At 48.0% G+C, this 22,453-nt stretch overlaps 10 protein-coding genes across 10 annotated transcripts; 6 read left to right on the forward strand and 4 right to left on the reverse strand.

Annotated features, from left to right (window-relative positions):
• The first annotated feature begins 321 nt into the window (after positions 1–321).
• Positions 322–2,518, forward strand: BDW43DRAFT_282931 (uncharacterized protein). The gene is made up of 6 exons (XM_032042700.1): positions 322–1,120; positions 1,183–1,202; positions 1,255–1,291; positions 1,352–1,419; positions 1,504–1,979; positions 2,039–2,518. The coding sequence occupies exons 1-6, from the start codon at positions 937–939 to the stop codon at positions 2,373–2,375; spliced, it is 1,122 nt and encodes a 373-aa protein (XP_031897985.1). The 5' UTR covers positions 322–936; the 3' UTR covers positions 2,376–2,518.
• A 5,448-nt stretch (positions 2,519–7,966) lies between these two features.
• On the forward strand, positions 7,967–10,520 carry BDW43DRAFT_282936 (uncharacterized protein). Its single transcript, XM_032042701.1, has 5 exons — positions 7,967–8,552; positions 8,612–9,074; positions 9,134–9,641; positions 9,699–10,181; positions 10,233–10,520. The coding sequence occupies exons 1-5, from the start codon at positions 8,342–8,344 to the stop codon at positions 10,434–10,436; spliced, it is 1,869 nt and encodes a 622-aa protein (XP_031897986.1). The 5' UTR covers positions 7,967–8,341; the 3' UTR covers positions 10,437–10,520.
• Positions 10,521–11,290: 770 nt separating this feature from the next.
• BDW43DRAFT_282938 (uncharacterized protein) lies at positions 11,291–11,943 on the forward strand. The gene is made up of 2 exons (XM_032042702.1): positions 11,291–11,438; positions 11,492–11,943. Exons 1-2 carry the CDS (start codon positions 11,353–11,355, stop codon positions 11,808–11,810), a joined length of 405 nt encoding a protein of 134 aa, XP_031897987.1. The 5' UTR covers positions 11,291–11,352; the 3' UTR covers positions 11,811–11,943.
• A 180-nt stretch (positions 11,944–12,123) lies between these two features.
• BDW43DRAFT_320846 (FAD-dependent oxidoreductase) lies at positions 12,124–13,619 on the reverse strand (the record flags this gene model as incomplete). The annotated part of the gene is made up of 2 exons (XM_032049185.1): positions 13,069–13,619; positions 12,124–13,010 (listed from the first exon to the last, which is right to left on the reverse strand). The coding sequence occupies exons 1-2, from the start codon at positions 13,595–13,597 to the stop codon at positions 12,124–12,126; spliced, it is 1,416 nt and encodes a 471-aa protein (XP_031897988.1). The 5' UTR covers positions 13,598–13,619.
• A 359-nt stretch (positions 13,620–13,978) lies between these two features.
• On the reverse strand, positions 13,979–14,833 carry BDW43DRAFT_313234 (serine hydrolase FSH; the record flags this gene model as incomplete). Its single annotated transcript, XM_032047548.1, has 1 exon — positions 13,979–14,833. The coding sequence occupies one exon, from the start codon at positions 14,831–14,833 to the stop codon at positions 13,979–13,981; it is 855 nt and encodes a 284-aa protein (XP_031897989.1).
• Positions 14,834–15,534: 701 nt separating this feature from the next.
• On the forward strand, positions 15,535–17,138 carry BDW43DRAFT_282940 (major facilitator superfamily domain-containing protein). Its single transcript, XM_032042703.1, has one exon. It carries the CDS (start codon positions 15,633–15,635, stop codon positions 16,932–16,934), a length of 1,302 nt encoding a protein of 433 aa, XP_031897990.1. The 5' UTR covers positions 15,535–15,632; the 3' UTR covers positions 16,935–17,138.
• A 43-nt stretch (positions 17,139–17,181) lies between these two features.
• Positions 17,182–17,660, reverse strand: BDW43DRAFT_282941 (uncharacterized protein). The gene has a single exon (XM_032042704.1). The coding sequence runs from the start codon at positions 17,582–17,584 to the stop codon at positions 17,255–17,257; it is 330 nt and encodes a 109-aa protein (XP_031897991.1). The 5' UTR covers positions 17,585–17,660; the 3' UTR covers positions 17,182–17,254.
• A 668-nt stretch (positions 17,661–18,328) lies between these two features.
• On the forward strand, positions 18,329–19,427 carry BDW43DRAFT_313237 (isopenicillin N synthase family dioxygenase; the record flags this gene model as incomplete). The annotated part of the gene is made up of 3 exons (XM_032047549.1): positions 18,329–18,661; positions 18,711–19,008; positions 19,060–19,427. 3 exons carry the CDS (start codon positions 18,329–18,331, stop codon positions 19,425–19,427), a joined length of 999 nt encoding a protein of 332 aa, XP_031897992.1.
• A 451-nt stretch (positions 19,428–19,878) lies between these two features.
• BDW43DRAFT_313238 (uncharacterized protein) lies at positions 19,879–20,818 on the reverse strand (the record flags this gene model as incomplete). The annotated part of the gene is made up of 3 exons (XM_032047550.1): positions 19,879–20,393; positions 20,481–20,729; positions 20,788–20,818. The coding sequence occupies 3 exons, from the start codon at positions 20,816–20,818 to the stop codon at positions 19,879–19,881; spliced, it is 795 nt and encodes a 264-aa protein (XP_031897993.1).
• A 285-nt stretch (positions 20,819–21,103) lies between these two features.
• BDW43DRAFT_313239 (SDR family oxidoreductase) lies at positions 21,104–22,124 on the forward strand (the record flags this gene model as incomplete). The annotated part of the gene is made up of 2 exons (XM_032047551.1): positions 21,104–21,553; positions 21,618–22,124. 2 exons carry the CDS (start codon positions 21,104–21,106, stop codon positions 22,122–22,124), a joined length of 957 nt encoding a protein of 318 aa, XP_031897994.1.
• Positions 22,125–22,453: the final 329 nt, after the last annotated feature.

The raw sequence follows: 22,453 nt of genomic DNA on the forward strand, positions 1-22,453 counted from the left end.
GCCCATCAGGCGTCGGGTTAGTTGGTAAGAGACGTTACCAAATCGGAATAATTTACGAGGATATTAAAATAATCATCCGTAGGGGAGGCTAGTAGGGAAAATGTGTCTCAATATCCCGGGGGTTGAGGAATATGGAAATCATTTCCGTTGGAGATAGTGTGCTGACTGCTGAGTCTGTGGCGACATGCATTAGCGTTAATTATATATGTTGAATTCAAGTCAGTCTACTCTATACGCCTGAAGTAAGTCCCAGAATGCCCATTGGTTAATACGATACCTATCTCTGAGAGAAAAGAAAAGAGAGAATGGGCGAACTGATGGTCTACTTCCTCCGAAATAGGAGTCCCACTATAAGAGATTCGATGTAACCCGCCTCCTCCTTGCTCCACCTGCGTGGTTCCATATTTGGAAATTGATTGTCCACTGCGAGAATCCTTGCAGGGCCGCTGTGACAAAAACCCTCCGGCCTGGGCGGTTGCTTGAGCGGGCCGAGGGAACGGATCGTTGAGACCCAAGATGTCTCGCCTAAAACAGGATGGATTTAGCGCTCTGGAGTCGTCAGGTCGCCCTCCTGAGTGCTTGATGGAATGGTATTCGTTTTTGGGGTGCAGATTGTCGTGGATGCATAGGAACTATTGTGCTTCTTGGGCAATTTTATAGTCATTTGATGCATAAGATGGGATGGACACCATGCAACCTTCTGCTTCCTTGCCATTACCCTCTTTTTTTTTTTTTTTTCCCCCGTTGTCTTTTCCCTACTTTCCTTCCCTTCTGCCTTCGTCTTATCTCAATCTTATTCCACATCCCTCGTTTCCCGAATGTCGATCACTGGACTGAGATCTCCATTTGTCTCAGAGAGTATGTCTGAAAAGGCTTGACCTCCCCAGCCCACGTCGACACGCCCGCGTATACATTGTCTCTAGTCGCTTGCCTGGCATGGCCGAAGAACCGGTGATACCCCCACCACCGGGGTTCACCTCGAATCTTGAACACCCGCAGGATGCCCTCCACACGGTCAATTTGGTAACGCAACTGCTATGTATCATCTTTGTTACGATTATCGTCATACTGCGCCTAATTATCAATATACGTCTTCGGAAACGCCTGGGACTGGAAGACTGTGAGTGAACGGTTGCCCTTGTGCAATGCATGGCCCACAGCTCCGATATTGACTGGATATAGATACAACATTTGCAGGATGGGTATCACACCTGGCATTGAATTTCCTGAGTTGGTTCTGACGCCCATTCATAGGTACTCTTCCTTGGGTTCTGCATCAACATGCTTGTTCGTACGTTATCCTTATTCTCACAGCAAATGCCAGACAGCGAACAATAACTAACAGAAACAGTAAATTCTCACGGCGGCGGGTATCATGCCTGGGACGTGCCAAAGAGTCAGTTCCTTGACTTCCAGAAGGTACCTGCCCCTGCAAAAGGAAACCATCCATAAGTCCTCAGTGTAAATCAGACACCAGCAATGCTAATGCGAATCTGACTCCAGGCATCCTACGCAATCACGATCATTTACGTCCCCACGGTGTTCGTCGTCAAGCTTGCCCTTCTCTCGGTTATGCTACGGATCTTTGCCCCAGATCGCCGTAAAGTCCTTGTGATCCACGCCAGCTTGATTGTGCTCCTGTGTTACTATATCCCCGCCCTGTTCATCAAAATATTCTTTTGCAAACCCATTTCGGCATATTGGTATGGAATTGAGCACGGTGGGTCCTGCATTGATCAGCAGAAGGTCATCATCGCCGACTCCGTCATCAGCATTGTCAGCGACCTGTGGATCCTTATTCTACCGGTACCGATGCTGTGGTCACTGCACATGTCGCGCGTGAAGAAGTTACGGGTCATCGCTCTTTTGGGAGCGGGTGGACTTGCTACAGCATTTAGTATCTGGCGACTAGTGATCATGGTGGAGGAAGCCCAGACAACTGACACAACGTGGTTTTGGATACATGCCGTGTTGACCGCGTAAGATCTCTGTTTACTTCCTCGCATAGGTAAAGACTCCCAAACTAATATACTCCCAGTAACGCTGAAGCAGGTATCGGCCTTATATGCGCCTGTCTGCCCGCCTTGAGCTCGTACTTCGTCTCTGTCAAAAACAAGAGCAGCAACGCCAATAGTGGCAGCTACTACGTGCGCAGCCATGAGCTCGATAATTGGAAGAAACTTTCTGCCTCGAGGAAGAGCCGCGTCGACCCGGCCTCCTTCACTCAACAGACTGACCAAGCGCACCTCATCTCAACCGCAGAAGGCGTTGAGGGAACCGAGGAATCGTTGGTGAGCCGGCAGAACAGTCATCCCGATCGACCCGTTATACATAAGGACGTCGTCGTGTCTCAAAGTTACGAATTTGTAAAATAATACCCCTTCGATAATCATCATTCTTTTCTTTCCCTTGTGTACAACGTATATGGCCAGGTCATACATCAACGGTTGGAATTTGAACATTTATGACTCATGAAATTATGGCAGGTGGGAATTCAGTCCCAACCCCATCGAGTTACCACTCCTTAATATGTATACTATGGGTTTATTATAATAGACATAAAATTTATAACTGATCTACATATAACGACGTATGTGCCATACTCAGAGATGAACCTAGCGTTCGATCAGAAGCCCCATCTAAGTAGTGAAGTATACTGACAATCTGTCCGCACACCATCTTGTGCAACAGCGAAGCAAATGCAGCTCCCCTCCGAGGATTTTCGAAACAGGGCAATCCTGAAGCTGAATTGTATGCCTGAGTTCTGCGGTCATGAGCTCGTCGACAACCTGGATCACCGAGCTGGTCGGCTACCTAATATCGACAATGGAATACGCGCAATGTAATTCCGGACGTCTTAATGTATTGTTCCACAACCTTCGTAGTAAAAATAGGTTACGATGCGCCACAACGAGCTATAACAATTGTTATTAGTTCATATTACGCTTGTGACTTGATGTCAGAGGCTCTCGATACTCCTCCATTTTCTGGTTTGGAATGAGGTTAAAGGCGGGATGACGTCCAGGCACCGTATTATAGGAATATTTATCAAGCGAATCATGTCTTGTTCCAGTCAAACTGATATATGTGAAAATCTGGAGAGTTTAAGAGTTGGTACTTGTTAAATGTGGCTCGGAACTCGAAATCCAGGTTACATCAGGATGAGAGACATGGTGATATCACGAGCTACGCCTAAGCGATCAGTTTATATTCGAAGCCATTGGACCGTTGATAGTAAAGTATCTGGACAAAGGTGCACATTCTATACTGCTCAAGAGTGGAGAGAACACCTGGTAACCCTTCTCTATCCTTATTGTTGATTAGTTAACCATCCAAAATGTATTTTTCCATCATTACCGTGGCCGCTGTCCTTGCTACTCTCGCCGCTAGCAGGGTGTTTGAACCTGTCCCCCTGCCGGCTTGTCAATATGCTGGTAGGTCCACCATCCTGACACCATACATATACTAATTAGCCGCTGAAGTTGCAAATGATGTTGTTTATGTTCCTGCATTCGCCTGTAGTGGTGGTGAGTAAAACGCTGTCCCCACAAGCTATTCCCACAATAGTGAGAGATATCAGCCTGCAATAGCGACGATGATTGTACCACTGGATGCAAGTGCAGCTCTGCCATGGGAGTGTGCGTTCGACTCAAGTAGCCTCTTATATCTTTTGCTATGTGCCTCAGCATGGGTTTTTCCCTTATCCATAGGTTTTCCCCATACTGTCATGCAAATGCAGAGGCATCCCCCACTGTGTCTCCGTTGCTCTCTGAAGGAATAGTCAAAATAAACTACTTTTCCTACTGCCCGCTTCGTTTTATTCCATACCCGAGCTATTGAATCCTTAGGCTACCTAACTGTTTAACCACCATAACCTTTGTAGCACTTCTAGTACTCCCCGTTGTACTACCATTCAGAGGAACTGCACGCGTACAGGTCGGGAGCAAATAATGAAGAGACCTGGTATCGTACCCCGTGTCAATTGATAGGCCGTTGATAAAAGCTAGATATTATACACAGGGAAAATACCTGTAATCTACTTCCCAAGTTGAAACTTACTAAGAGTGCATGATAAATTAAGTAAATTTTGGCTATAGAAACCACAAGAGAAGACTGCCGCCATACTATAACAATACTTCTCTCTACAACTACTCGCGAATACAATGCTTCTCCGCAGAGCTGCATTTGCAACTCGGGGGGCAGTCGTTATCCGAAGAACATTGCACTTGAAAATCTTAGCGGCTGTTGGGAATTGATGAATGCTTAACTCACCGGTGTCGCAGGCATGGGGACATCCCGTGCAGCGCCTCCCTTTGCACATATAACCACCGCAACAGTCGTAGTCTTTTCACAGTTAGTATTGGGAAAGAAATTTCCTTAGCCGTTCAGCTTGGGAGCTCTTACCGCTGTTGCAAGCAACGGGTTTGCATGTTCCACGATCACACTTCCAGCCCTGCAGTGTAGTCCCGCAGTCGTCATGTGTGATATCACATTCTATAGATAGCTTAGTTACAAAGGTATAGAAAGGACTTGTCTAAGGGGGCAATGACTACTTTGACTGCATCCTGCGATGGATCCTGGTGGGGGAGTCTGCCTAGGGCATAGAGCTGTGAGAAGGGTTATAGTGATAATTGAGAAGTACATTGTGAGGTTGCCTAAGGCAATGTAAATCAGTCGCTAGAAGGCAAAGGTAACCTTTGGAACATATAAGAAAATATCTGCTCCATTATAGCTTATGTATCTAATAGCTAGTTGGACGTCGTTAAGTTCCGTAAAGAGAGGGTCGTAGGCTGAGCGGGTTATCTCACCACACCTTCAGGAAGACGTATGTGGCTATCCAAAGTGATATGATGCATAATTTGACTCTAAATGCAAATGCAAGGATAAGTTTCCCATTGGACGCACCATTCCTTATTGTGTTCGTATGCTAGACGGTCAGAATAGAGTCTAGGACATACCAAAATAGGGACTTAGAAACATGGTTATGTGAGAACGGTATGCCATGTCACACCAAGACCCAATTCATTACGTCAGGATGAATCTACTGACATTTGATGTACTGCTCAAGATGAAGATGGCATAGTAGACTTGCATCTGTTTCAATGCCGAAGCAATCACCAACTGCTCATTCGAAGCCCGCATCCACAGTAACTCTATCCCGCTGCTCCCAATTTGCCCTGAATCCCGAAAGCTAGACGGGCCTACTACTCCTCTAAATAACCGTAAATTTGCGATCACAGTGGCCTTTGCAGATATCTAGCCTAGCTATCAAACGCACAAATGGCTACCCATATCGCAGCTGCAGCCGCTGCTGCAATGGAGGTCATTGATACACCCTGCAGCCATGATTAGCTGGGCGAGAGTTCGTGATCGGTCTACCCACCGCCCATGCATGGAAAACAAGCTGAGACACATAGTTTTTTCCGACTGTCGCAACTGCAGCCGGCAGTGCAATCATCGTCTCTGCTACATCCTAGGGCCTCTTAGCTGGCGCACAACTGGCCTCGTGGCGTATTTACCTTGTCCACACATGCCAGCTACTAGAGTGGCAAACAGAGCGATTATAACCAAATGGGAGCGCATGTTTGAACAGCTAGGAATGGATAGACAATGAAGTATCTGAAGTACTGTCAACGATAAGTAGACTTGGGAGTGGGGGACGCACTGAATTTAATAAACATGTGCATAGATTTGTGGCGGAATGGTATAGCCTCGAGTAGCAGGAATGAAATGGGACCTGGGTTTAAAATCCAAGTCTCCAAAGAAACTCTATAACGCTGCACTCTAGACTCGAGTGGACCGTCCCAGATAGACAAGCTCTCACCGAAAAGTGACCATATAGACTCTCAATGGTGTAACAGAAACATTCGTCTCCCACCGGGATTAAAAGGCAGGTAAAGATGATTAACCGTGAAGCTACAGCACCACTCCTAACATAATATATGTGATGGTCATTATGGTTGGACATAGGTTTGATCCTGAACAAAAGAGTGAACTATGCAATTACACTTAGATTATTACGAAGTGAAATCCAAGTGACAAACCAAAGGATTTGGTCCCAAATCGCGGGATAAGGAAACAGTCACAGTGGAATACACATGCCCTCGATAAGATCACGAGAGAGACCACACTTGCAGCCAGGCTTGCAATCGTTAATGTCATAACACCCTTGTTCTTTTAGCAGGAGTGGAATAATAGCATGAGAAACTGACATACTTCCATAGCATTGTTCACATACTCTATAGCATATTTGCTTGCCCAAGTCACAGGAGCAGCCAACGGTGCAATCATCCTCACGGAAGCATCCTAAGCACCTGTCAGTGTCGGGGTTGGCTAGAAAGGTTGGCTGACATACTTTCACCACAGGCGATTGGGGCTGGTCTAAGGATCGAATTGCTGGCACCCAAGATGCTGAAGCAAGAGACGATCACAATGTGGTACTTCATGCTAAATGAACTTGAACGAGGAGTCCTTTTAAGACAGCGAAGTTGTGCAAAAGCTACTAGACACACTGCTGGCTTTATTGCAGTCCATGCCAGCCTTGATATTGTTACATATACGGAGTCGTGACCCAGATTTTATGTGAGTCCAGACTTTTCTTCTGTTAGCGGCTGGAATCGACATCGCAGTAGTCAATTGGGGTGATTGAGTTTCCAACAGGAAATAGCAATCAGCATAATTGATTTTAAGTGTGACTGTCTGGAATAGGCCGGGTTTGTCTTTGATTCTGGCTCTAGAGAACCTTGGGCCGTCATTCCGTGGCGCCTCTCTTAGTTTAAGTGGTGTCTATCATCATGCAGCGAATCATATTCACAAACACTAGAACTAGTGACATTGTTCTACAATTAATTATACTACTCATTATATCTATCAACTTCGCTGCTTCAGAGGTGACATGTCAAGTGGCGCTACTTGCCTTTAGGGGGTAGGTTTCCCTTGGTTGAAAGCTGTTCTCGAAGAGCTTAATGGGCAGTCGGCGGCATCTGGCTATCGGGTTCCAAAATTATGTACGATGACATAGCGCAGATTCCACAGTTTCTGCCGCAATAGCAGGTCTAGGCCGTATGAGGGACATAATAGGGCATGAGTTGATAGTCTGTTCTTTGCTTTCTAGGTCCGCGTACGGAATTGTCTAGACCCCAACTGAATATTTCCCTGGTAGGAGTCAGTCTCAGTACCAGGCAAAAGAGACTAAGTCCAATACCAAGCTCGTACATAGGCAACAGTAAATGCAAGTCTGAGCTTGAGCGGGGGCCGGAGATCATCTGCTTTCATTATGCAACGATAAGCCATTACTGCGCCATCACCTGAACACTGGTGCAGTTATTGTTGATTCCGCACCAACAAAAGTAATTATAATATCATTTGTATCTCCTACTGTTGCATTTGAAGTAGATCATAGATAACCTGTGGTTCTTCAACCTCAGCACTCTCTCACATTGAACATCTCGCCGAAATAGCCCCCAATAGCCCCCAAGCCTGGAGCACGTTAGTGCTTACTGACTGAAGTTATTATTACACAACAGCCACAATGATTGGCGGGAAGAGATCCCCAAGTTGCGCAGTAGGTGTAGTGTGGACTGATCTTGGTCGTGTTGGATGCAGGCACACATCTGGTTGGCGTGTGCCAGATATGTAAGGCTGGAGATCAACCAGTCTGGGCAGAGTACCAACCCCATGGGGCCCTAACCGACGCTAAGTGGAGCTAGTTTCATGCATGGACTGTGCTACTGAACGATGGGGCAATGGCGACCCTCTCTCGACAATGGGTTTGTGCGCATTCTTGGCCATGAAGTATTCCAGGCGAAGATTGGTCCACAGCGATGGCCACCAAGAGCTAATGCTACGCCACGACACGGAGTACAGATATTTGTCCAATAGAACTATCTTGCTAGAATGGCCTGAAAATCAGGACGCCCTGCGCGCATGGCGGTCGCCCACTTCTACTTACCACTAGTAACTCGGTCCGGGCCCCGAGGTTCACTAGTTGGGCTCTAGTATCATCGTGAGCTATCAAGACTGATAGAAAGGAAATGATAGTTTCAGCATATATTCTATTGGAGCGTTGGATTTACAGATATCAACGTCTGGCCTTTCCGCCACAAGAGGGTCAGTCTGACCTTAGCCATGTCAGGCGATCTATCTCGAGGGATCATCTTTAGCGGGCCAAGGAGAGATCGAGTCACTACAAGCTTCTTAACCTAGCTGGGCACCGTGTACACCGGGGTAGATTCTGGGTCCGCGCCAGTCTCATAATTGGATTGGAATTTCCTCCCGCTGGTCGGGCCTCATTGCTCACTCAACCCTGACGGGACAGTGATAGTCAGAACCACAAGACCCAATGAGCGACGATACGACAACAGCGACAAAGGGCCGCCGACAGAACAAAGGGCTGGCTTGCGAGGAATGTCGTTCCCGCAAGCTCCGGTGCGATATGAATCAGCCCCAGTGTGGCACCTGTAATAACCTGGGAGTGCCATGCGTCACAAACACAGCTCGTCGGCCACGAGGCCCGAGAAAGGGTCATGTTAAGATTCTTAGGTCTCGCATCGGTGAGGTTATAGAGGTCAGATCGTTTAGTGGGTCAGAGCTGTTGCTAATGAAGATATAGCGTCGCTCGAGCGTCTTTTGCAGGAGAGCTCTGAGGGCCAAACGGGCTATGGGCCGGGTCATGTAGAACCTACTCTCAAAGTCTTCGATGCAGACCACTCAGTCAAGGTGAATATCGCTGAAGAGCCAACTAAGCAGGATAACACTGTACAAGTGCGAGGGTCATCGGAAGAGTGTGCCGCTTATCACATGGAAGCGCAGTCGATGGAGCTTCCTAAATGGCCTTCAATGGCTCCTCTGTTGGATGTAGATAGTGAATGGGCCAAACCGATTGGGTCTCTCCCAGATTCAACGTACTTTTCATCCGAACCAACCCCACCGAGCAATATATCGAACCCACTGTCGTCAACCTGGCCGCTCGAAGCCGACATGAGTCCCCTGGACTTGGGTGCTCAGGCATTGACGCCGAAATTCCTGGCAAGCCAGCTCCCTCTTCAGTTATCACCGTTAGAGCTTGCGGATCTGTATGTACTTTGAGTCTACTCTCTCGGTGATGCAGTAATAAACTAACACTTCATGACAGGGACGATCTTTTCTTTGAACGGGCTTACCCGTTTGCGCCCATCATCAATCAGCAGCGATACTATGCTCGCGCAGCCAAGGAATTGGACTCAAGTGAGCCTTTTACGTGCTTACAATATGCCATACGAACGCTTGCTGCATCAATGGGAAGCCAGTTTAAAGGTATCTTGCCCTTACTGTACACCCACACGTGTTGCACATTAGACGCATGGGAGCAGAATGTGCCCAACGAGGCTCTTCCAATCGAGTTGGCCCAGGCTCGACTACTACTGGCAATTTACGAGATTTTGAAAATCAACCCTAAAAAGGGCTGGATCAGCGCCGGCCGCTGCTTCCATCTTGTCCATCTTGTGAAGCTTGACCAAATTGACAACCCAAACGCTTGGCAATCACCAGCTCTCTCCTTGGTAGAGATAGAGGAGCGGAGGAGGACATTTTGGACAGCATATGCACTGGATCGTTATGGTAATCTCGTCAATGGTCTACCGCTAACACTAAACGACGAAATGGTAAGAGACCCTCTGGTTATAGAAGTACCTGCTTATCTCACTATCCGATGGTTATAGATTCTCACCCGTTTACCGGCTCCAGAGGCAGCCTTTCAATGCCAGAGATCTGTTAATACAGACTTCCTGGCCCCAGCAATAGCTAAAAAGAGCGAGAAACAGCTTTCCCCATACGCCAAATCGATCGTCATACTATCCGTTTTTGCACGTTGTCTCTGTCACCGAAACCAATGCCACGTAGAGCGTATCATAGAACCCACATCTCAAGAGTTTCTGGTTCGCCATCGAGTACTCGATAGTATCCTGAGCCACGAGGTTCAGACAAATTTGTCCACTGATCAAGACCCGTGTGATCCCACGCTCCTATTCATCGACATGTTGACCCAAGCTGCAGTACTTATCCTATTCACGGCTTTGAACTCTGTGCCAGAACCGACGAATACTTACCGGGACATCTATAAAGTGTACGAAAAAAAAGCTTCTAAGGCGGTAGAAAGAATGCGGTATCAAGCACAGAAGCTGGCTCAACTTGGGTGTTTCAAAGTATGAATCTGTTTCTGCGGCCTGTATAAGCGTTTCTAACCGACCTCTTAGGTCCATCCATTTACATCTATCGCGCTATTCATCTGTGCCGAATTTGCTCGTCCATGCAAGGGGCTCAACCAGAACACCACGACGGACTTCAACGCCCTCTCTGCGGCTCTCAGTAATCTAGCACCTGCTAACAGTCTCGCAAGGATGCTCGAACTCGAGCTTCAGGGTACCCCAGAGGTGGCTTCAGTAATTAGGGGCTTGTAAAGAGCCATCGCCTGTATGAAACGATACTCATGACCATTGTAAATCGACTGCTGTATTTTTAAAAATAGATTGAGTGGACTATCCTTATCTCACTTATGATCTTATTGTCAACATAACCTTGTGGTGTCATACATAATTAAAGACCGGTACGGTGCTTAAAGCAAGGCTCTGACTACCGCAGTATGCCCGTTACTGGCTACAACATAGTGTGGCATGCGGCTGTCTTTATCCCTTGGCTTTTTGCAAGCAGAAGTAGTCTGATCACGTCTTCGTGTCCGTTCGCTGCCGCCAAGAAAAGGGGAGTCTTCGTCAGCGCGCGGTTCTGGTGTCTAGATCGGTCCCTTCTTGGAGTATCTTGCGAACTGCAGGCTCTTTCCCGTTCTCCAGAGCCTAAACAGCTGGGAGTCCCTGCGGTACTTTATCATACTAACAGATACCCGTCTTGAGTTACGTTGAGATGGTAGAATGCCTAGCAAACTGGATTGCTTACTGACTCTAGCATTTTGAGCGGCAGCACTCCAGTTGAGCTCGCAGAATAGCTACTAGAAACTGTGACTCTGGAAGAGCAATATGTCAAAGGCAAATGAAGAGCTCAGCTTCTTCTCGTACTTTCTCAGCACTAGCTGAGCTTACATCACGTGTTTCAGGCCCTCTCTTGGCAACAAGGCATCAATGGCAAGGCAACAATCGAAAGAAACTCCGAGACTCTTCGGCCGAGGCCTTATATCCGACCGGAAAATTAACCACTTTCGGATATGCCCTATACCTGGCCTCTTGCACATATAAACCCAGCCTATTCGCCGATTTTGTGCTCGAACATCCTCCAAGTATCCTCAGAAAACCATTGGAACAATCTCAAAGTAAATCTCAATTCATCCACAAACGCCTAACTTAAGTTTTGATTAAATCCCCCAAAATGACCATGAGAAACATGTCCGACGGAAAGTCCCAGACCAACGTGTCGGTACATTCCACCACATCGGACGCTACCGAGAAACAAGGGTAGGTCGATCACTCCACTTATTTAAGTGCAATGCCTCTAACACATAGGCTAGCGGATCCAAGGGTTCCTGCAGCGTGCATGGCGCCTCACAAACCCCTCATCTTGATCGTCAGCTTCAAACGCCCCAATCAAAGGACATCTTGCAGGCGCTTATCGTGTCTCTTAACGATATTGCCGACGAGAACCAGTGCACCAAGTGTGCGGTGGAGAACGCCTCAACTCTTTTAACAGGGTACGTTCGTGAAGTGAGAGCCGCTAAGAGGAGTGGTCAGTGGTCGAAAGAGGAGAAAAAGGCCCTTAAGAAGGAGATTAAGGCCTTGGGTAGGGGTGTGAAGCGGGATGTGAAGAAGTTGTGGCATGAAGATCATTAGTGTTTCTGCGCTTGTTATTGTTCTAGATTATAATTTTGTTTTCTTCTATTTCATTTTTGTGTTCCGGGAAAGGGAGTTAGGGTCTGGTTATATAAGTGATTCGATATATTGTATGGTATAAACTATTTTGAGCGTCGGTTTCTCCTAAGAAACTCCTCTACTCATCTACCTTTTTTTTATTTTTATTTTCTTTTTTTTAAAAAAATATTAGGTATTAAGTAGGAGACCTGTACACTTATTCTAGACTCTACACACCTATCGAAAACGCATATTTGAAAATCGAAAGGAGATAGATACGTTCATTATGTAAGATCTACAACCGAATACCATTAACATTGTTCGCACCATTCAACCCATTTGCGCCCTTTGCGCTATTCGTCACCAACTGCATCCTTTCCCTGTAGTTCTGGATAGTCTCGTCAACCATAGCTGCAGAGTTAAAGTGCCAAATCTTATATGAGCGGTCCTTGACCTCCTCAAAGCAAGACTCAGTCTTCACCCGCTTAGCCGGGTTAGCCCACTCTGGCTGTTGAAACAAGTCGCAAACACGCCGACTGCTATTGACAAGCCACTGGGTTCTCGTCCGCCGGATCTGGTCGTACGTCTCGAACGCAATTCGCAAGGCGTTGGCCTTGGATGTACGACTATCACGGAGATCCATGATCAGTTCGGACATCAACGTGGACAGACAAAGTGCATCTTCGATACCGAAGGAGGCCCCGGCACCGTGGTGGGGGCTAGATGCATGTGCAGCATCGCCCGCCAGACAGATTCGCCCCTTGTTGTACTTGGGAACCGGGTACTCGAACAGGTCGAAGAGCGCCCACTGGTCCAACTCTTCGGGGAACAGATCGACGAGGTTGCGAACGGGAGTACTCCAGTGGGCTAGTGCTTCTAAAACATCCTTGCGTGAGGCTCGAGCCGTGGTGGGCTTGTCTTGGGGCCAGTCATTGGGATCAGAAATGACAACAGTCGCTCCTATGGTGTTGGTGTTGACCGGGTAGTGGATTAAATGGGCATTTGGTCCGACATGCATGTGCTGTCGGAAAGTCTTGTAGTCGCCGATCGCCTCGCGGACCTTGTCCATGGGAATCAATGCTCGGTATGCGACCTTGTGCGTATACTGCGGGTGCGAGGCGGGATTGTCAGCACCGAGCAGGAGCTGTCGCGTCCTGGATTTGATGCCATCACACGCGATAACTGGGGGCCATGATTGTCAGCTATAGTGAGAGAGTGAGGACTGGGAACCAAGACCAACCAGCATCCGCTTCGGCTCTAGTACCATCAGTGAAGTTAAGAACTACCTTGTCTGCGTCTTCGTTGTCCTCAATAGTATCCAATCTCTTCTGCAAATGAACCACTCCTTCGGGGATGACCTTTACGAGATCATCTAAGAATTGGTCCCGGCGGACCGTCTCCCATCCTTTGACTCCCGCATCGAGCTTCAAGAGCGGCTTCTGGTACATCGGGTCATTTTCCTGCTGTTGACCATAGCCATCGATCCACCTCAAATACGACTTAGGGTCCTGCTGGTCCAACGAAACATTGACTGCTCCTCCAGAGCGTAACGCTCTCACGACACCCGGGTTGATTTTCTCCATACACCCCACTGTATTTCTGGTGAACCCGATTCCGGCTCCAATTTCGCGAAAGTTGCGTGCTTGCTCAAAAAGCTGCACCTTCACGCCTCTTCGCGTCAGGCCGGCGGCCAGGACGAGGCCGACGATGCCGCCGCCAACGATAGCGATTTCAGGGGTAGCAGTCATTTCTGGTGTTCTGGAGATCATTTTGAGCAAATCTGGATCGGCAGATATGCGATCAGGTGGCTCTTAAAAATGCTAGATACATGTTTATAATAGCCAGTGCCTTGTGGCTTACGGTGCTTCACTTTGGGTAATGTTGTGTATAGTTTCGCCGAGAGAGATAGTCTGTCGTACTCGGTTCCGCATCAGCCAATTTAAGTTCAGAAGGTTATTCCGAGAATACTATTCTCTGGAGAGTTTCAAGCGACTATATGACTAGTTTATCTTTGGCTAGAGCGGCTGATTTTTAAAAAGCAAAGATCAGACTTACCCTGCCATGGAGATCGACAGGAAATCTAGCTACGGCGTAGCGCCAAACACCAATGAGATTGTAAACTCCCTAAAAGCCAGCCCTAACTCAACCCGCTATAATAAATCTATCTGAAACCTCTCAATCCAGCCTTCAATACCATACCCCTTCGCCAAAACCTCAGTAGATTCACCCAACACGCCCGCCCGCCACGCAACAGTCAATATCTGCTGCACAATAGGAGCAATATCTTTCCCCTTAATAGGTACACGGTGCTCCCCACCCCACTCAACAAGCGCCACCGCCCGATGATCACAATAACGATAAAGTAGTGCACGATGCAACTCCAGCCCCGGATCCGCCAACCCATGGACATGAACAGTCGGCACCCGTAACAGCAACTCACCCCTAACAACCGGCTGCTCACACCCAGTCGTACACTGCGCGGCATCCACAAACCCTGTCGGCATAGGCAAATCAGGACAAAGCCATCTCAGCGGCCCCCTCCCCGCCAAGAGCACAGCGAACCGGTATCGCGGCCACACCGAATGGTCTCCACCCCGCCGCCGCAGCTCCTGCTGCGTAGCGAGGATACTAGCGGCCAGATGAGCCCCCTGGCTGAAGCCAAGGAGCCCGACCCATTCCCCTGTCGCGCCGCGATAGTCGTCGTCCTTTTGTGCGACGGTTAGGGAGGTCTCGATTTTGTCGATGATGTCGTAGGCATTTTGGATGGGGTCTTCGGGGTGTATACGCAACCAGGCTTTAAATGGGCCGTAGCCTTTGTAGACGGATGTTACGTCGGGGCCTGGGCGGGCTGGGAGAGTTGCTTCGGCGTAGACGAGCCGGAAGTGTGGGCGGAGGGTGCGTTCGAGGATGCGGCATTGCATGCGGAAGATGCGGGCGTTGGTGCCGCCGCCGTGGAGGCAGAGGATTCGTGGGAGGTGCAGGGTTGGGTCGGTGTCGATTGTCATCGTGGATGTTGTGTTATTGTTGTCTATGCGTTGGGCAGCGGTGTGAGGTGTATCGACTAAATATAGGCACTCTCGGGCTTGAGTGTTTAGATGGAGGTTTTTCCCAGGAAAGAATATTGGATGGAAAAGATTAAGGAAGGTTTAAGATTTTGGAATGATCGTTAGAGATCAAACATTTTATATAGAGAATTTATTTTAAGTTATCTGTGAGACAGTGATCTCTAACAAAAGTTAGAAGTCCTACTTAGTCTATCAAAAATATATATATATATATATATTCTTGCCATGTGTTTGCCACGTTCTAGGTACATAATTCTAGATTATTATATTAAAAGATATCGTGTATGCACGCTTAGAATTTAATTATAAATTGGAAGTGAAAAAATATAGAATAAAACAAATCCAAAAAACAAAAAAAAAAATGTCCAAGCCCTATACAACTCTGTCGAATAACAAATGCTTCATCTCCAAGAAACGGAGTCGGTTTCATTGGATGCTCGGAGTATCTTTTTCCTCGAGACCCATCCAGATGCATAAAACCCTATATGTCCAAACATCTCCGAGCCAAGGGCCAAATACCTCCGAGGATCGACAACTTGGGTGAATTCTCCGAGTAGGCCTAACCCTAGCCCCGAGTAACGATCTTGTATATAAGGGAAAAGGAGATGGGGATGGTACGAACCAAACCTTCAAGACTGTATCTTGGCTATCACTTCTATAATTGTCACTCCTTTAATGCTTACTGCTTAAGTCTGTCTATCGAAGTTTTATTCCAGAAACAGAGATCCAAACCGCCACCATGAGCGACTCATCATCGCACGACGAGAAGCCGGTTGAGAGTATGCCGCCACAGCCTCAAGAGCCTCCATCTAGACCGCCCGGAGGGCCGCCTCCTCCGCCCAATGGCGGTCTCCTAGCTTGGCTAAATGTGTTGGGAAGCTTCATGCTCTACTTCAACACCTGGGGTATCCTCAACGCCTTCGGGGCCTATCAGACTTACTATGAGTCCGGGGATCTTTTCAAGGCGAGCTCTTCCGATATCTCTTGGGTTGGCTCGATCGCAGCCTTCATGCTGCTATTTGTGGGTCTCTTCGCCGGTCCTGTGTATGATCGCGGTTTTCTCCGTACCCTCCTCCTCGTGGGCGGCTTCATGGTGGTCTTCGGGCACATGATGCTGAGTCTCTGCCATACTTTCTGGCAAGTCCTGCTCGCCCAAGGTTTTGTCGTCGGTATCGGAACTGGATGCCTGTTCGTTCCTTGCGTCGCAATTATTCCTCAGTATTTCAGCACTAAGATGGGCATGGCCATGGGCATAGCTGCCTCAGGCTCCGCGCTGGGTGGTGTGATCTACCCTATCGTGCTGTACCGACTGATCAACCAGATCGGCTTTCCCTGGGCCGTTCGCGTGATCGGATTCATTGCACTGGGTACACTTCTGATCCCATTGAGCGTCATGAAGCTGCGCATGAAGCCCCCCAAGGTTCGTGCCATTTTGGACCCAACAGCCTTCACCGACGTCGGCTACATGTCTTTTATTTTCACCTCCCTCATCGCGTACATGGGTCTGTTCGTCATTCTATTCTACCTGTCCTACTACTCCGCCGCGGAGCGCATTACCGATGACTCCCTCGCCTTCTACCTGGTCGCTGTCTTCAACGCCGCATCCGTCTTCGGCCGAACAATCCCCAACAAGATGGCCGACAAGACAGGCCCCTTCAACCTCCTCGTACCAGCCTCCTTAATCTCCGGACTACTAATGCTCTGCATGATGGCCGTGCACTCCAAAGGCGCGATCATCGTCATGGCTCTACTCTCTGGTTTCATGAGCGGTGCGCTTATTGGTCTGCCACCCATGTGTCTCGCCATGCTCACTAAGGACAAGTCCCGACTGGGGACGCGTATTGGGATGGGATATGCGATTATCGCGCTGGGTGTGCTCACTAGTGGACCTAGTAGTGGTGCTATCCTCAATGCAGGGTCTGGTGGCCTGGCTTGGCATAGCTTGTGGACTTTCGGTGGTGTCCCGACTTGTGCCGCTGGTCTTATGTATGCCGCGATCCGCGTGGGCAAGTATGGGCCCAAGCTTATGACCAAAGCGTGAGGTGGCCTTGAGTCCCAACTGCGTTGTTGGATGTGGATCGAGCGGGTGCTTGTCGGATGATACGAACTTATGAATAAAAGTATGGAATTTTGGAGATGGTGGATGGAACGAGGTGAAATCTTCCGTATCGGATCTTAATCAACTATAAATATACCCCCAACTCAAATTAAAACTAATATGCCCGTTAGGGGTCTATAACCTCTTCACCTGATCTTGTAATATGTGCGATATTGTAACATTAATTCCTCACGACGCTAGATATCGAGCATTATTTCATTATAAACAAAAATATCCCAACATCCCAAATCAAATCAAATTGATCAAGCCGCAGCCCTTACTCCACATTTAAAAGGTGATACCACCGCACGCTCCATATCCCAAACGCCCACCTCGACAAAGGCATTCTTGCTAACGATGGAGCGCACTTCCTGCTCTGTCCCTGCTCGGAACATCATCACGCTGCTTGTGATTTCTAACTTGTCTTCCGGACTTTTGGGATGCGCTGCTAGGGTAGGCCCGGCGAAAACGATGGTTCCATCAGCAACGTAGGGTTTGAGGTGGGCGAGATGCGCCTCGCGGGCGTTGGCCCATGCTTGCATGTCGGCTGTGTTCACAGGGATTTGGACGAGCCAGTCGTATTTTTCGGACATTTTGGAAGTGTTTGGAGATAATGAATTTTATAGATATGAGTTTGGGGAGGACGGTATGATTTGGTTTTGTGGTGAGTCGTGGTTGAGCGGTTTTTAAGGGATTCCTTGATTTCGCAAGCGCCGAGGATAGTTATGTCTTGCCGGCTGTTGTTCCTATATTGTGTGATTGTTTTGTCCTATTGTATTATGTTATTACAATTATAACTTTTATTAGGCCTTTTCCTGCAATATGATCTTTAGGGTTAAGCGTCGGAGTATCCTTTTCCAGTGCTTACTGCCTGTCTCGGGCTAAAGTTATGGAAGAAACATGATTGCTAGAAGAAAACAAAAATGTAATTATATTAAATAGACTAGTCTATTTAATGCAACTTGAGTTATTGCGACGCGTAATAATTTAGGGGTTAGGCCTATCGTGGACTTTCGTTATGCAAGAGTTATCAACAAATATATCTTTGAATCGAACTGTCGGATTCTACGCCAAACGTATCTCCGTACAAGGCACAATGCTATCAGCGTAGTATAAACTTGACCGGAGTTATTTTAGAAAATGTTTCATGTCGCATGATCATGAATTGCTAGGCCTGAGAGTGTACGCAGGACTGTAACTCGTCTATCTGTAGTGATTTCGACATGGTCTCAATTTGACAAGAACTGAATAGTTGTCACAATTCAACTTTAAAGCCGCACATCGATAGACAAAATATACCCCATAATCCCCAGAATATCCTAGAAACAACAAACACAATGGGCAGCAACGGTGCCTTGCCTCCAACTGCGATCCCTACTGTGGATATAAGCCCGTTTCTGGACGAGAATGCCTCTGCTGAGGCTAAGGAACAAGTCGTCACGGCTATGAGCGATGCATGCCACACCTTTGGATTCTTCTACCTTGTCGGCCATGGCATCCCCGAGGAAGACCGCCAGTCAATCCTGAACTGCGCCAGACTATACTTCTCCCTCCCTAAAGAAGACAAGATGGAGACGTGGATCGGAAAGGCCATGGGCCGGTCGTTCCGAGGATACGAGCCACCTGCTCTCCAGATACACCAGGAAGGTCTTTTACCAGATACAAAAGAGGTATGTCGCGATTAGCCGGGTACTGGACAAGTGGAACTAACGAGAGAAGGGGTTTATCATCGGTCGCGAGACACCCGCCGATGCACCCGAGGCGGGCACATTCCACACGGGACCCAATCAATGGCCCAAGGCACTCGCCGACGAAGACTTCCGGATCCCCGTGATGAAATATCACGCAAAGATGCTTGAGATGGTAAAGGTAATCCTCAAGATCCTTGCTCGCGGTCTTCCCGAACATTGGGGCTGTCCGCCCGACGTTTTCGATGAGTTGACAGTTAACCCGTCGGCTCCGCTGCGTCTTTTGTACTATGCCCCTCAAGCGGTTAAAAATGATAAACAGTTTGGAGGTATGTTATCCCTTCCTCCGTCATCATTCATGTATCTGATAATGGTTATAGTGGGCGACCATACCGACTTCGGCAATGTCTCTGTCTTGCTGCAGGAAGAAGGCAGAGAGGGATTGGAAGTCTTTTACCCACCAACGCAGACTTGGGTTCCCGTTCCAGTGAAGGAACACTCCTACGTGATCAATATGGGTGATATGATGCAGAAATGGACTGCTGGATACTACCGGAGTGCACGCCATCGTGTTGTTAATCATAATACCAAGGCCCGATACAGCACACCCTTTTTCCTGAACGGAAATCTGGACCTCAAGTGTCACGCTTTAGATGGTTCGGGAACTGAGACGGTCATTGGGGAGCATATCCGACAAAGATTGATGGAGACTATTGGGGGCGAAGCAGGCAGGAAACTGGGTCTTTAGATAGGACTTTGAACTAATTGCTTTATATTTTGTATTTTATAGGGAGCTCTGATGTGGCGAGGCTTGAGATAGCTCCTTAAGACAATTGATCGTTCGGCCCCGACCCGACTATCTATATCATTCGCTCTCCTTTGGGGAGATTCAGGTCACAATGGTAGTGCTCCTTGGAAGTTAATGCTCAAATAAGTTGGGTACAGTATGCTGCATGCATGTACAAGACTAGACCAAGCGCGATGGAATAGGTTTTGAGTTGGAGATACGTGTGGCATGGTATTATGTTCTGCTTATTTATCTATCTTAAATCACTGAACTAAGACCCACGGTGACAGGGACAGGGTATTTCCGCCATGATGCTGATCTGAGCTGCAAAATAATGATAAATAGGGACCTTGCATGATAAATATGCGCTGCACAGTAGACCCTGCATAATCTTGCATACTAGCTCCTCCACTCACCATGGTTGGATCGGCGTTATATACTCGCGTACCACACTCCCAGCCTCACCGTCTCTCTCGCCCTCGACGACTCTCCGTATGGTATCACCACCAATACTTGGATTTTGTGCCCCCAGCCTCTTCAACAGTGCCGTGTCACCACCTAGGGAGGTCGCCAGAAGACCAGGAGCGACCGCCCACACTTTAACACGATCATTCCTCAACGCCTTCGTCCATTCCACCATCACCATGTTGAGGCCAGCTTTCGAGGACCGGTAACCGACAAACGGCATCGGCTTTGGAAGACCTGCAGCCGGGATAATATTCTTAGGGTTCGTGGGGTCAGAAGACCCTTGCAATGAGGAAAGCCCGCTGGTAATGAATAGCAACCGGGGATCATGCGACTCGAGCAATAGTGGGAGGAAAGTAGTCGTCATGATGTGCGCTCCTGTCACATTCACATCCCATGCTTTATTCCAGGCCTCGCGGGCCGTCATGCGGCCATCTGTGATGTGGATATCGAAACAAGCTCCTGGTTCTTGGTAAGCCAGACCTCTGATTGGTAAGCCAGACCTCTGAGGTCTCTGAGGTGGGGGGAAAAGGGGGGTTCTTCACTTACCGGCATTATTGATTAGACAATCCACCCGGTCATATTTGGCTGAGATGTACTGAAAAGCTGCATTAATTGACTCGTCGCTCTCAACATCCACATGGAAGGGCTCGACCGAGCTCTGAGATGTTTCTTCACACAGCCTTTGGCATGCCTGTTGAGCCTTTTCCAGATTGCGCCCCCCAAGTAGGATGTGATATTTTTGAGTGGAGCGCCACAGCGATTTGACGGTTTCGAACCCGATGCCCGTGTTGGCGCCTGCGTTGTAGATTTTCAGCTACTGGTATTGAGTATCTGTGCAAGCGCTAGGACCTACCAGTGACGACGACTATTTTCTTGGATTCCATTTCCCTGTGGATTTTGGTTTTGTGATCGTACATCATTATTATGGCCTCATAATTAAGTACCGGGCCCGCGTAAAGGGACGAGATTGAAGCTGGACTTAGGGCTGGGGGCCGAATAGTGGATGAGAAAAGATACTCCGACTTGAGAGGGTAATATTTCCTTCTACATCTCCCATGTGATTAATTATATTAGTTTGGACTAAATTTCTTTAGTTTTCTACATTCCTATTTCCATCTCTTTCGTTCTTCAAGATCGTGTAATCGAACTCTACCGCAGTAACAGCAACAATGAGTGAAATCCTCGCCATCACCTGCCCAGGCGGCAAGCAATGCTCCCGATTGATCCCTCTCCTCTATAAAAAGGGCAAATTCACACTACGCTTGGCAGCACACTCACAGGCATCAGCCAACAAACTCAAAGAGCGCTACCCGGATGCTGAAGTCGTGACCATAGACCTACAGTCTTTCGCCGACTGCCTCAGGTTACTGAAAGGCGCCACGGCCATCAACACCGTTCTGCCCAGTCTACACTCCCATGAAAAGGAGATTGGTTTTAACTTAGTCGATGCCGCCGTCGCGGAATCTAAGCGGGACGGAAACGTGTTCAAGCATTTCGTTCTCTCCAGTGTGCTCGGCACGCAACATAGAAACCTGCTGCAACATGACCTGAAGAGCTATGTTGAGGAACGACTCTTCCTTAGTCCGATTAACTGCTGGACGATTCTCAAGCCGGGGAATGTGAGTTTACTCTATAGTAGCATGGGTTTCAGTATGATTATATTTATTGACATCTGGGACATAGTTCTTGGACGCCTATCCCGTCGCTGCACTGGCCGCGCAAGAGAAGCCCGTTCTCGAAAAATGGTGGAAACCAGAGCACGAGAACAGCGTGATTGCCCTGGCTGATCTCGCCGAGGCATCGGCCAAAGTCTTGAACGAGCGAGAGAGTCACTACCTGGCTGAGTATCCGTTGGTTTCTACACTGCCCATCTCGGAGACGGATATTATTCGGATCATTGAGAAGCGCATTGGCAAGAAGATCGAGGTCAAGACGCCTTCCTTTGAGACAGGTGTTAATAAGCTCCTTAATTCGCTGTATGGCGGTGAGGGCAAGGGTGCTGGTGACTTAGGGCTGGGCTTGGCGAGTGACGGTGACTTGCGTGGAGATCTTGTTCGCGATACACTAGAACACTTGATTTTGTTTTATAATCGTCGTGGTTTGAAGGGCAGTCCGAATGTTATGCGGTGGCTGTTGGGGAGGGAGCCTATTTCGGTTGAGCAGTGGGTTGATTCGGTTGCTCCTAAATGATATATTTAGTCTTTAGCTTATGATTAATGGGGGTATACTGGGTATCTCTATTCAATTGCTATAGATTTGTGATCTGATTAATATGAATGTTGGAGTTGGACCTATTTTATTACTATTACAGTGTAGCCCTTACAAATTACTCTACATATAAATTCGACGCCTATTGCTGCAGGATAAACATTTTGCGAGTTCGAATCTGTAGATAGTCTGGAGCATAGTGGCCCCATGATCGCCAAGACCAGTCTAGAGATGGTATGGACATGGGGAAGAGCAATAAATTTAGAAAAGTAGTCGGACAAGTAATCCTCGGACAATCATTTAACAGACTA

This window comes from Aspergillus alliaceus (genome assembly GCF_009176365.1).
Source record: "Aspergillus alliaceus strain CBS 536.65 unplaced genomic scaffold BDW43scaffold_36, whole genome shotgun sequence".
NCBI lineage: Eukaryota > Fungi > Ascomycota > Eurotiomycetes > Eurotiales > Aspergillaceae > Aspergillus > Aspergillus alliaceus.